This window comes from Scophthalmus maximus, chromosome 19, assembly GCF_022379125.1.
Source record: "Scophthalmus maximus strain ysfricsl-2021 chromosome 19, ASM2237912v1, whole genome shotgun sequence".
In the NCBI taxonomy this organism is placed as follows: Eukaryota; Metazoa; Chordata; class Actinopteri; order Pleuronectiformes; family Scophthalmidae; genus Scophthalmus; species Scophthalmus maximus.
In genome coordinates this window covers 16,080,001-16,092,988 of record NC_061533.1, presented here as the reverse complement: position 1 = coordinate 16,092,988, position 12,988 = coordinate 16,080,001, and the positions used below count along the sequence as shown (strand labels likewise).

Genomic DNA, 12,988 nt, shown 5'->3' with positions numbered 1-12,988 from the left:
AAGCTGCTGTTGAGCAATAATGCTTTGAGTCTTAAGCTGATCCTGTTTGTGAAACTTGAAGTCTTAACTGGAGTAAATATAGTGCAATACAGGCATCTAATAGGTTTCCGTTTTTTCCAGGGGTCACCTTTGAGCTGGACGCACTCTTTGCTTCATGCTTTTTCACTGTGATTTCCCCTTCTCTCACCCTTTGAAGTCAAATAAAGTACACTGAGGCAAAAATAAACACTCACATTTCTGTCTGTCCCCTCCTCTAGGTGCTTTATCCCGAACATCTACGCAGCTCTGTGCACGGCGGTACTGGTGCCCCTCATCTGTCTGGTGGCAGTCCTGGTCGTGTTCATCCATGCCTACCAGGTTACTCAGCAGTGGAAGGCCTACGACGACATTTATCGTGGACGGACCAACAGCGCAGGTACCCAACAAACCTGCGAGCATGTACAGGAGTACACAAACGCACACACTTACAGTACAACACTTAAGCATGGATCTGGAATTGTGCACACATAAGGGGATTGAGCAATACACTAAAAGATCGGAGCTGAACATTGTTTACATGTGCAAACACTCTATCATTCACCTTATCCCTTTGTTATGCACGCATACAAACACCACAGAAACTCGTAACCTGTTGCCAGGATGCCTTCAGGAACTAGACTGCACCCACCCCCATTTTTGGCTCAAAGTTTCAGCCCCTATTTTGCTGAGCTTACGGGCCCTGTGTTTTGTCTGCTGCCTGTAACCAAGAGATCCGCGATTCAGAAACTCAGCAAGAACAAGACGTTACCAATACCTGACCTTTTGTGAATGAAATGATACTGCCGGTCTCTCTTTAATTCAGCTACCAGAGTCATTTGTCTTAATGGAACGATTTGCATAATTGAACCCAGTTGAAAACAGCATTGGAGAAGTGGCCACCGCCTCAGCAGGTCTGAGCTTGTTCTGCCCAGTCAAGGCCCTTTGCAATAACAAAGCAAAGCCTGAATTAGTGCCAGTCCTGGTGAGCTGTTTGCACCACACAGTGTGCGGCCTCAGAAGTTGTATAAGACAACAAAACAGCATTTTGCTGAGCTGCAGGTAGACGTGCATTATTAAAGGGGCAGTGAACAATTTTAATCCAATACACTTTTCGTAACAGTCAGGGAATATTTCTGCTAGCTTTCAGTTCTGTGTGCGCGCTGAAAAACCATCTTTTCCATTTTTCGACACAGCCCTGGCTCTGTAAATTAAAAAACCCAAAAAACGGTGCGGACCGCACCGCACAACACCGTGTGTGCAGTTTGTTAACAAAAATCCCAAAACTTGGACCGCAACACTCATCATCAAAGTTCACGCTGTGATGGATTAGTGTTGGCTGCACCTACAGCTTTTATTTTGGCACATAATGACACAATACAACACACTGTATATAAGCATGAGCACAACATGCACACAAAGACTACGGACTGCGTTGAGCTGCAGTTTTCTTTCCTTTTCTTTTTCTTTAGTCTTGCTTTCGGCAGCGGGCACAGTGCACAACATAGTGCAGCATATCGACTTTGTCAAAACATGTCAAGAGTCCAAAGGTGAATAAAACAATGTGAGGGGAAGGTCTATTGTTCTCAACACAGGCCGTGCCTCTGCTCACTCTTTGTTCCAATCTCCAGTTTGTCAGATTTGGTGCTGCTACAACAACTCCGACCAGTTTCAGGCCTGCATCAGATATGCAGATGAACGACTGATGATAAAAAAAGACTTTTGATTAGTCGTCATGTTCATCAGATACGTTTTGCAGGTCATTTCTTCTTTGTTACGCTTTACCTCTAAACAGGCGTAATTGCATAACATGGACCTAATAGTGTGAACTTCACCTTAACATCCCCGTTCATCTGAAATCTTTCAGAACCTGTGTTATAGCTGATGCAATTCGGAACTATCAATATTTAGTTGGCCAACATTTTTAAATTCCCCCCTGCGGTGAACAGTTGATGAAATGAGCTGAGCGCTAATCTCTGTCTGTGTATGTGCGTGTGTGTGTGTGAGAAGTTAGATACAACGGACGTCTGACGTCAGAGAACTCGAGAAAGTGTGCTGGGGCGGCTGTGGCTCAGGACGTAGAGTCGTTCGATCACCAACCCGAAGGTTGGCGGTGCGATCCCACCTCCCGCCAGTACACATGACGTTGTGACACTTAACCCTAACTTGCCTGTGACGGCTCTTCCGACAGTGCATGAATGAGTCTGAATGTGACAGAAAAATGCGTGGTAAATAGCAGCGCTGTATGAATGTGTGGAACAGGAATGTGACTAGAAAAGCGCTATATAAATACAGTCCATTTACCAGTCCATTTAGTGATAAACACAAAACAGAAGCTAAACCAAACTTACAACAGTGCCTATTCAAAGCACATCAGTAAGCAGTTAACGCAGTCCTCGTGGAGCCCGTGAGGTGTGTTTGCGAGACACTGTCTTCTTGTGATACCGGAGTGAGCAGAATTTCAATTTCAACAGAGCGAAGTTGAATGAATAACTGTTATTGTTCTATCTCAGTGGCCCCGAGTCTTCCCTGACTGCACTTTGATCATTGGTTGGTCAGGACTGTGGAAATAAATAAATGTGATGAGGTTTGATTGCAGAACTCTATATTATGTGCTTTGTGAGTTTCAGGCTGTGCAGTTGCTTTATTTGAATGCCAGGCATGTGTTTATATTTTGCTCTCACAGCCTTGGTATCAATAGCCTTGAAATGCAAACTCTTCTTTTTTTTTCAGATGTTGTTCACAATTGATTCATTTTTTTCTCATACCTGATTTTACAAGTTATATTTGTTGATGCTACACTAAGAAAATATCGAAGATTCAGCTTTATAGTATATATGGTGCAGAGAATTAGATTGTTTTGGTTTTAGCAATAAACATTCCTTACAAACACTAAACAGCCATCACCAAACATGGAAATCATTGCGCCGGAATGTAAACACTAAAAAAGGAATGCCTGAATCTGCTCCTGCAGTTTAATGACAATATATGTTATTAGCAACATAATTCCACGAGAAACTGACATTTTTGAGTCAGATGTAGTTTATTTAAGAGACAATATATAGGTTGGTTGGCTTGTCTTCTTTTATTAATTCCCAAATTTACTTATGAATTCCAATACGCTTACTAATGTTAATAAACTTACAAGGATATGCTTAAAAATCACACACTATGGGAAACATAGCTCTTACTGTGTCTACATGTTCACACTTGGTTCACAGACATCACTTCTGTTTGCGTGTGGGGTGTAATCGTTCAACACACACTTATTACAGCTTGGTGTTATCACAGCTGCTGACCCCTCTCTGACAGTAACGTCTGCACCGTCTGGAGTTTCTGCCTGGCAGTTTTTTTTGTTGAACCCACGCTCTGTTTCTCAGTTTGTCTTCTCACACCAGGAACCCGCTCTGATCAAATGTAAACCGGAGCCCGTCTGCCTGTGGAGAAAAGCAGCTTCAAAGCGGCACCAAAAATCACTAGACATAGTTAGGGACCGTAAATTGCTGCATTGGGGGCTACAGCTCCACCAGACCTAAAACCACCCCTGACATTTAGCGTCTGTTCAGCAGGGAGCTGCAGCCCCCTCGCATATTTTTGTAAAAGCTTGTTTATACATTCATGCAGGGTGCAATTTGCCGGGGGGAAGCGTGGGATATCCCCCTTTCTGGTCTATACTTCCCTGCCTCTACTGAATTATTTTTATCCCCGTGAAAAAAAAGATTCCCCCCTCAAAGTGATCAATGCTACTTCACGAATAGACCATATAAAATACTTTTAAAATAGCCATTTTTAACTAGGTAAAGCGCTGTAACCTGAACAGTCTATAATGAGATAGAGCGATAAAATCCAATGAGGACCACCCACTGTCAGCGCTCGCGTTCGTGAGACAATAGATGACATTGCGGCTAATTTACCTAATGATGCTGGTTCCATCAACCTCGATCAATGCACGGCCTTTCAGAATGTCACCACAAGCCGGAGGTCGAGAGTCTGAGGACAAACCACTCCTGTATTCACGCAAGTCCATACACATGCAAGCACATGCGTACATCTACTGACAATGTGCGCCTGCTCTGCTACTTTCTGCCTCCTCTTAGGGATAGCGAGCCAAACATTCAGTCAGCATTTTGCCCTCAGTTTTCTTTTGGCCATGGGAACTTTACTTTACTCTTTCTGTGGGAGCTCTGCCCTGTCCACAGACTGGAATGTGCTTACATGGTTGGAAAAAATCAATCCAGGGAGGGAGGGGATGGAGACTGATGTGCAAGATAGAAGAGGGAGAGAGGGAGGGAGTGAGAGCGGGCGAGAAGTTTGAGAATACAGAAAAAACGTGTTGAAAAGCAGCAGCAGGTCTTTCAGCTGTGAGCAAAAACGCCACAATGAGACAGAACGTCTATACTATACGTAAGCAACAGAAAAAAATGAATGACCGCTAAGACTCGAAAAGCAAGAGGCATGAATAGGGTTGAGCCAGAGGAAAGTTGGAGCAGAGTCGACTGACAGGGTTGTGGAAGTGGCACCTAGGTGAGGACTGTCTGTGCAAACCAGGGCCCTGTGCCTTGTGTTTCCATCCTACTTGTGAAATGAACTGTACAGTCTGTCCCACATAACGCCAGCCAGTGGACTATAGTGAGGCTGACTCAGCGGTGTCGCTTCTAATTCGTTCATGTTCCCTTTGGAATCGAAGGTCAGTTTTTAAACCAGCGTTTGGGCCAACAAGACACAGCTAACAACTCGATTCTAAGATGAAGCTTTTTCAACTCTGAACTCTCACATCCTGTTTTCACTCTCTTCTTCTTCCGTGACTTTTTGTTTTGCTCCTCTTACTACTAACATTCTACCATTTAAGATGTTATTTCATCAGCTCAGTATTGATCAAACCAAGGCTAATCTAAAAAGTCTGGGATTGTAAAATTAAAGGTAATGCCTGCTCATGTCCCAGCAGTTTTTAATCGGGATCAACCATTTTGCAACACACACTACATCCGCGTAAGGTGTGGCTATCATGAGGATGTGGCTGTTTTTTAAATAAATCTGTTCAGAGTGTTAAAACTTAGCTGTCTGTCCTTACTTTGATAGATAAAGTCTGAGGCACACTATTCACCTCCACCACCCTTGAACGCAGTGCACCAGCCCTGAACAGAAAGAGGGTTACTAGTATCACCAGTTGCGGAACCAGTTCAGAAATATGCACCAAGAGCATTTGGTTCCTCATCTTATCTCTAGTCTGGGTTCAGTGTGTGTGTATGTGTGTGTGTGTGTGTGTGTGTGTGTGTGTGTGTGTGTGTGTGTGTGTGTGTGTGTGTGTGTGTGTGTGTGTGTGTGTGTGTGTGTGTGTGTGTGTGTGTGTGTGTGTGTGTGTGTGTGTGTGTGTGTGTGTGTGTGTGTGTGTGTGTGTGTGTGTGTGTGTGTGTGTGTGTGTGTGTGTGTGTGTGTGTCTATTATGTACAGCATGCAGAGGAGAGAGAGAGTGTGTGTTTTAGCACAAGGTCACAATGTTTTGTGGCAATTGCTGGATTGCTCACGTGTGAGTTTGTTTTCAGGCCTGTATTTACTAAAGGTTATGCCACTTACTGAGTACAACTTGAAACTAGGGAGAGGAGCCTGTCTCCAGCATAGTCCTGAGTCAATTCAATTACACAAGACATAGAATTGCGACAAGGTTTGTCAACATGGGAAAAGCATGACTCCTTTTTTTAATTTCTCAAAGCATTGCATTGTTAAACTGAAGAACTTCACCAGGCAATGTATGATTCATTTTAATCTTATTCTCAAACACTTGGAAGCTTTGAATTATCAAACAAAATAGCCATCCAGGCCCTTTGTTCAAAAGCCCGTTGTCAAACCCGGCTGGTTTTCCTTTTGTGAGAGCTTAGGATCTTCCACCTCTTCGATCTTGATAATCAACTCCAGTTATGCACCCTCCCATTGCCCCCTCTTGAATTATACACCATGTATGAGCGAGACTAAACATGCAAACAGACCATGTCCGCCATTTGCACAAACAACGTCACTGTGCACACTGGGTCTTAGATTGGTATCAGCACTTCTTATGCACTTAACTGCATTAGTGGTACCACCAACAGGACATGAGTCGGGGGGGGGGGGGTGGAAGAAGAGGACTGAGGGAATGCTGCATTCTTGCTTACTGGCACACAATATCTTTTCAGCCAACCCCGTATGTCTGCTCTCCAGCAGTGTACAGCAATCACTGGCTGGGACTTTAGTCAGGGTCCACACGCACACCACGTGGATTCATTGGGACTGCTATAGCATAAGAAAAAGCCTTACACTGTAACTCAGGGCTCTGCCACATTCAGAAATACTCGGATGAAACTGCGATAGTTGGCTGTATCAAGGATGGACAGGAGGGGGAGTACAGGAGCCTGGTCGAGGACTTCGTGAGGTGGTGCAGGTCCAACCATCTGCAGCTGAACACCTCCAAAACCAAGGAGATGGTGGTGGACTTCAGAAGGAAGAAAACCACATCTCCAGCCCGTGTCCATCGAGGGGGTCGATGAGGAGGTGGTCAGGACATATAAAAACCTGGGGCTGCAGATGGACGACAAGCTGGACTGGACAGCAAGTATTGACGCTCTACACAGGAAAGGGCAGAGCCGTCTGTACTTCCTGAGAAGGCTGGGGTCCTTCAACATCTGCAAAAAATTGTTGCAGATGTTTTACCAGTCTGTGGTGGCCAGCGTCCTCTTTTATGCAGTGGTCTGCTGGGGAGGAAGCAGCAAGAAGAGAGACGCTGGTCGACTGGACAGACTGGTGAGGAGAGCTGGCTCAGTGGTGGGCACAGAGCTGGACTCTGTGGTGACAGTGGCAGAAAGAAGGAGCCTGGACAAACTGCTGTCCATACTGGACAACGCCAACCACCCACTGCACAACACCTTCACCAGGCAGAGGAGTGTGTTCAGTGGCCGACTGCTGTCCCAGTCCAGCTCCACCAACAGACTGAAAAACTCTTTCGTCCCCCTGGCCATGAGACTGTACAACAGCTCCTAGTAAAGGCAGGGAGGACAATAGAAAAGGACAATTTATTTCAACCTTCATTTGCACATTTTCCCGTTTTGCACTGTAGTAATAAGCTAGTTTTTATAGTTAGTTTAATATTTAATTTAATTTTGTATTTTTATTTTATGTAGGATTGATGTATTTTTAATGTATGTATGTTTGTAAATGCTGCTGGATGCCTGAATTTCCCTCGGGATAAATAAAGTATCTACTACTACTACTGTCATTTGAGTCATGTAGCACATTGCTCATGTCAAACTGTAATGTTCAAAGCAGTCACATGTGATTATGCACAATCACAAATTGTAAAGTACATTTGCTATGATAAGTGTTTTCTCCTCTGTGGTACTTTGAATGAGATAAAAGCTCAACAGCTGTATATTAGTAGTCATAAAATGGATAAAACATAGTTGGAGAGGACTTTGTTGCTTGCGTTGTTTTGTTAATATTCCTATGTTGTCTTGTCCTGCAGAGGTGCCGCTTGTCCTCTACCTGTTCCTGCTCATCTCTCTGGTCTGGCTGTGGGCAGGACTGCACATGGGCTACAGGAACCTGTGGATGCTCATCCTCTACGTCATCTTTAACTGCCTCCTGGTGAGCTCATTGACTTATCTGTTTGCCAACGTGCATGCTTGCTTGTTTATTCGTATTCATAATCACGCTGCGTCTTGTACTGCGAAGTGTGTTATATTGCCTGTCCTTATTGGTTACGCACTTCACCAGTGATATAAATGTTCAGATTTGACATCCACTGTCTTCCACTAAAGAGTTGTCAAAATGTTCACGTGTTATTAGCATATATATGTTCCCAGTGCAAAGTTATGAAGTGATACTGAAATATCTAAACGTTTCGTTAAGCAATCTCCAGCCTGACTTTAGTTCAAGTTTGAGTTCATCTTATAATGTTGCACATCTCCTTGCACAGCAAAACCGATTGTTGCTGTTCTAAAACTCAACTGTGAACTTTGCACAACAGTAGGCCAGAAGAAAACATGGGGATTTTGAAAGAGCTACGAGGGCCACAATAATAAATTCAGAATGTGTTCTTTTGGATTAGCATAGATTTATTCTTTGGTGCAGTAGTTGGTCAATGTGTTTGAATTTCACAGACTGTGATATTACAAGGCTTTTCTGGAAGCTACCACACAAGCAACATTGATTGAAGTGTGTGTGTGTGTGTGTGTGTGTGTGTGTGTGTGTGTGTGTGTGTGTGTGTGTGTGTGTGTGTGTGTGTGTGTGTGTGTGTGTGTGTGTGTGTGTGTGTGTGTGTGTGTGTGTGTGTGTGTGTGTGTGTGTGTGTTGACTTAGAGAGAGCGAGTGATGAAGGCTACTTCATCCCACTTTGAAGCCCTGCCTTGATGTGTTGGTGGGGCAGAACAAGAAGAGGCGGGTGGAGAGAGGAAGGGTTATCACTGTGAACTCTCTCTCTCTCTATATCCATCTCTCGCTCTTCTTTTCCACAAGTGTGTTTGTCTGTGAATGGTCTCTCTCTCTGCCTGGCTTTATCCTGACTCTCTGCTCCAAGTTTCAGCGGAGACAGTGAGCAGACATTAGTGAAGTGCAAGAAAACTCTTATCACTAATGACCACACAGCTGGACACCCCCAGACATTTACACTGCTATCTAAATTCAAAAACACATGTGACAATCGTCAGTGTAAATTATTTATGAGAGGATTTGTCTATGGCCAAATGTGTAATGCAACTTACTCAACCTTATCAGACAAATATAATTTGCACTGTAGCACACAAATTATAATGGAATACTACATTTAGTTTCATGTTATATGAAACATTGGGCCCATATTATCACTGGTCCAGTCATTGGTCACCTTTTTGGTCAGGATTATTTACTGTATGTGGCTGGATATTTATTGCAGTGTTGTCTGGCAGAAGTTCTCTGAACTAGCACCATACTAGAAGTCAGAAGTATTGAATTTCGAAATGTCATGTTAATATCACTCTTCTTTTTTTTTTTACGTTCCCAGCACAGGACTGTAGTTTTAAAGAAATAGCGTCTTTACAAAAATATCCAGGAAGCTCAGTGCAATAGATTACTTTCTTTCTTGTTTTGTCCATAAATGTTTTGTGGGTCTTTCATCTGTCGTCCTCTGAGAGACACCATTTCTGTAAAGTGTGCCCTAAAACGTCTGTGGTAACCCGTGGTGATATGTGACATTCACATGCTAAAGACAACAGCGGCGCACTAAAGTAAACCTCTCCTGTTGGTACAGTGACTAATGAAGAGTGATGTCAACGCCAACAGCTGATGTCGCATTTAGCACTTGTTAGCACTATTTGACATCATGTGGTCAGTTTTTTGAGTTGACCAATGGTATGATGATGCTCTTCAAGGGTCACTTGTCATTAGTTACATGGATTGTTTGTTAATTAGCGAACAGCCAGTCACATGTTACATTCCCACAGTTTTTCAAGACGACATTTAATTTTTCCTTTGTAAAATCAGGCCTTAATCCCACAGGCAAACTTTAAAGATGACAGTCCCTTTTGCCCTCTACGGCAATTTAATGTGTTCGTTTTCTCTAGTTCAATGCGTCCCTGTTACGGTTTGAACTGTTTTTCGGACTCGGCATGCAGACCGCGAACAAGGAGATCAGTTTCAAGGTGTTAAATGAAACCTTCACAAGGATAACAGTGCAAAAGAGGTAGAAGGCTGGCAGGCCGGCGTGCAGCGTGGCGGATGAGGCAAGGTCCAGGAGAACAAAGGATTCTTGCAGGAGAATCCTAACACAGAAAAGAGTTAAAGTCGATCCAAAAACACAAAGCACAAAAACTGACAGAACACATCTAAGGTCGGTCCGGCCGTGCGCAATACCACTAAAACTGGCGACGAAACCGTGGAGAGCCTCGGCTTTTAAACCACTGCCGAATAGCCAGGTGCCCAGAGGAGAAGCCACGCCCTCTTCCACGCCTACAGCCACACAGACAAAAACACACACACATACACAATCACATAAACAACTCATTGGGAGGATAAAAACCTCAAACATTAAAAAAACTGAGACACAGCGTCTGACATCCGCCTTCAAACAAATAATAGAAATGTGCAGGCCTGCATGAGCGCACACACACACACACACACACACTCACATACACACACACACCTACATCACACATACATCACACATACATCTCCTGCTGGCTCCATGGCAATCAGTAACATTTCTACTGAGAGAGGGCAAATACAATTCAAAAGGACTTCATTCCAGCCGAATGGATTGCCTCCCGTTGCAGCCAGTTTGCCCCTTGGCTTCAGACGGGACCCATTCTGGTGACAAGTGGACCCTTGCAGCTAACTTATCAACTTCAGCTTTCACTAATCAAAAAAAGGAAAAAAAGTTATTTAAAAAAAAAGGACAATTGATTTTCAATTCTGGCTCCTACCTTGCAAGCTCAAACCTCAGACTGGTGCGCGCCCCCCTGGGGTTTGTCCTGGGTCTGCAGTAGGAGTAGGGAAGGATTCGTCAGAGTGGAACAGACAGGTAGAGAGCCCCAAAGCTAAAAGCAAACCCAATGACATTGATTAGCAGTAAACAAACGGGTCTGACCTAGTTTCCACAGAGCGTTGCTCAGAAAAATGGACTCTGTGTCGGGTGGAGATGCTGCTGCCATGTGCCAAGCATGGTTGCAATTCGATTTTTTTGTGTGAGCGCACGCGAGTTTTATGGCGCCAACCTAATTCATTAAGCCGTGAAGGAGAAAAGAGTCTCGGTAAGAGAGCTGACATTAGGTGTTGTTGTGGCACAGCTAATGGGACTGAATTAAAGTTCAATGACAGCAAATCCTGGTAAACAAGACAATGAAGGGCAAAATGTACATCTCATCAAACACTCAGACAATCAGTTCTGTGTTTACCTGCCAGAGCTGCTGCAGATCTGATTTAAAAGGTTGTTTTTAAAAAGCGTTGCACAAGAAGACGTGATATGTTGACTGTCACTCCCATGAACACATTTACCACCAGTAGATCTCCTCAGATCGGATTTCGTCGGGTGTCACTTGTTAACGAGGATGAATTGTTATTTTGTTCCGTTGCCTTGAGGTCGGAAGTCGTTATACCGCAGGTCTCTGCTGCAAAGTGGACTGAAGCAGCTGTTATCGTCTCCTTCATGTTGTGAATTTTCCATTAGGAGAATTTTCCATGTTTACCTTGGTGGTGTTGTTGATGCGGTCGTGGCACACCTCCCTGCTGATTACTGCACACCGTTAAACGGATGCAGATGCTACAGCTGTGCACGACTCTGTGAGTGTTGCAGAGCCGAGGGGACTCTTCAGTCAGTGAGCGATTGGTTTGGCAAGAAGCAACTTTCGGTCTCCAGCAGGTTAGTCGATGGCACCGGGCTGCCCTAGTCGTACTTGTGGCGATAATTCAGAAAAATTCCGCTTTTTAAGACCGCTGTTGTCTTCTTACTGTATGTCCCAGTCAGTCCCATCCTTTGTTTGCCATGGTACCACACTGTTAGTGAGGATCAACATTTGTGCCACATCAGGCTAAATTAGAACTAAATTAGAATTAGTTTGATCATCACCAGGATAATTTTTTCCTCCTCCTCCTGTTAAACCTCTTTGTTGAATCAACATCGTACAGCGTAGCTGTGGACTGTATACCATAACCTGACATGCAACTGGGATTGGTCGGCTTGGTAGCATGTTTCCTCCCTGGCGTCTCATTGGCTGGACAAGCACAGAAAATCCGCCCTTCTGCATTTGTCAATTGGATGATCATACACACTCTGATTTCTTCTCTTTTCTGCGTTGCAGTAATGTCAGTAAAAATAACTTTTGTTCAGCATTCATTAGCTCCACCAAATCCCTGGTGTAAATGCTCGGCACGGCGTAGGCCGCTTGCGGAGGCTAAACCAGCTCCAACCTTACTTCGTAGAATCATCACAGTCAGAAACATTCACTGCCATCAAACGGCACCGTGCGATTCAAGGCCACCCCCACTCTCTCATTCAACCTTTGTATCCGCATATAAATAGGAGACAGGATATCTGTGTGTTATTATGGAGAGGAAAACCCACACGTGTCCACACACACACACACACACACACACAAACACACACAGTCAGCTGAGAGAAGCCTGCAATCGACCAGGATTTAAGAGAAATAAATCTGATATCTCTAGTTTTCTTATCTACATTATTCTGTGTCTTTGTCCCGTTCTTCCCTCATTGACAATACGCTTCTAGGTCCACTCTTTCCTTACACATTTCAATTTAATTCTTATTCTTGCCCCCAAATGCTAATTTTCTTTCCTCCATCCCTCATTGCTCTCTTTTAATCCAAGCTTTGATCCCAGACCCTCCATATTCCCTGTTCTTCCTGCTCTCCTTCGGTGTGTTGCTTTCCATCTCTAAAGACGTGGCCTCTCCGGTGTTCAGGGAACACTTATATAACAGGCCCACGGCTGTAAAGCCTGTTCCTCAGGCTGCACCGCCTGGTAATGTTATGCACTAATCACCCACAACACCATTGTGATGAATAGCAAAATACACACCCAGACATGAATAAACACCTGTTGGCTTTTGTTCAATGTTCCAAGTGATCACACTTCGAAAAGTTTGTTTTGTTCCTTTATATATCCGTACACAAAAGGTGGAAACACACAGTACAATCACTCACTAATCTGTCCTCAGAGGTACATTAATGCATGGACACATTTTGCAAAAACTGTTCATTTGTGTGGATTGACGGCACCCTACAGTTTGTGGAACTCACTCTTTCAGAGACAGAGCTATACAACACAGCTTAAAACCTGTGAGCTGTTCCTCGTTCCCTTTTGTGTAATTTGCAGACATCATTTTTTCCCCCAAAAACATGCAGTTTCCAGTTATGGTTGCTCTATTTCTGCCTCTTATTATTGTTTGTCCGCATTGATTAAATCATTTTCTTCTATTCCAATGAGCCTCGGGTTCATGGGTGATGGTGCTCAC

At 44.0% G+C, this 12,988-nt stretch overlaps 1 protein-coding gene across 1 annotated transcript in view; it reads left to right on the top strand.

Moving 5' to 3' along the window:
* The window catches only part of adgrv1 (adhesion G protein-coupled receptor V1), a 103,421-nt gene that overhangs the window by 82,730 nt on the left and 7,703 nt on the right, over positions 1-12,988 (top strand). The window contains exons 91-92 of the mRNA XM_047328956.1: positions 258-415; positions 7,508-7,629. Coding sequence (XP_047184912.1) covers positions 258-415; positions 7,508-7,629 — 280 coding nt within the window. The remainder of the gene's footprint in view (positions 1-257; positions 416-7,507; positions 7,630-12,988) is intronic.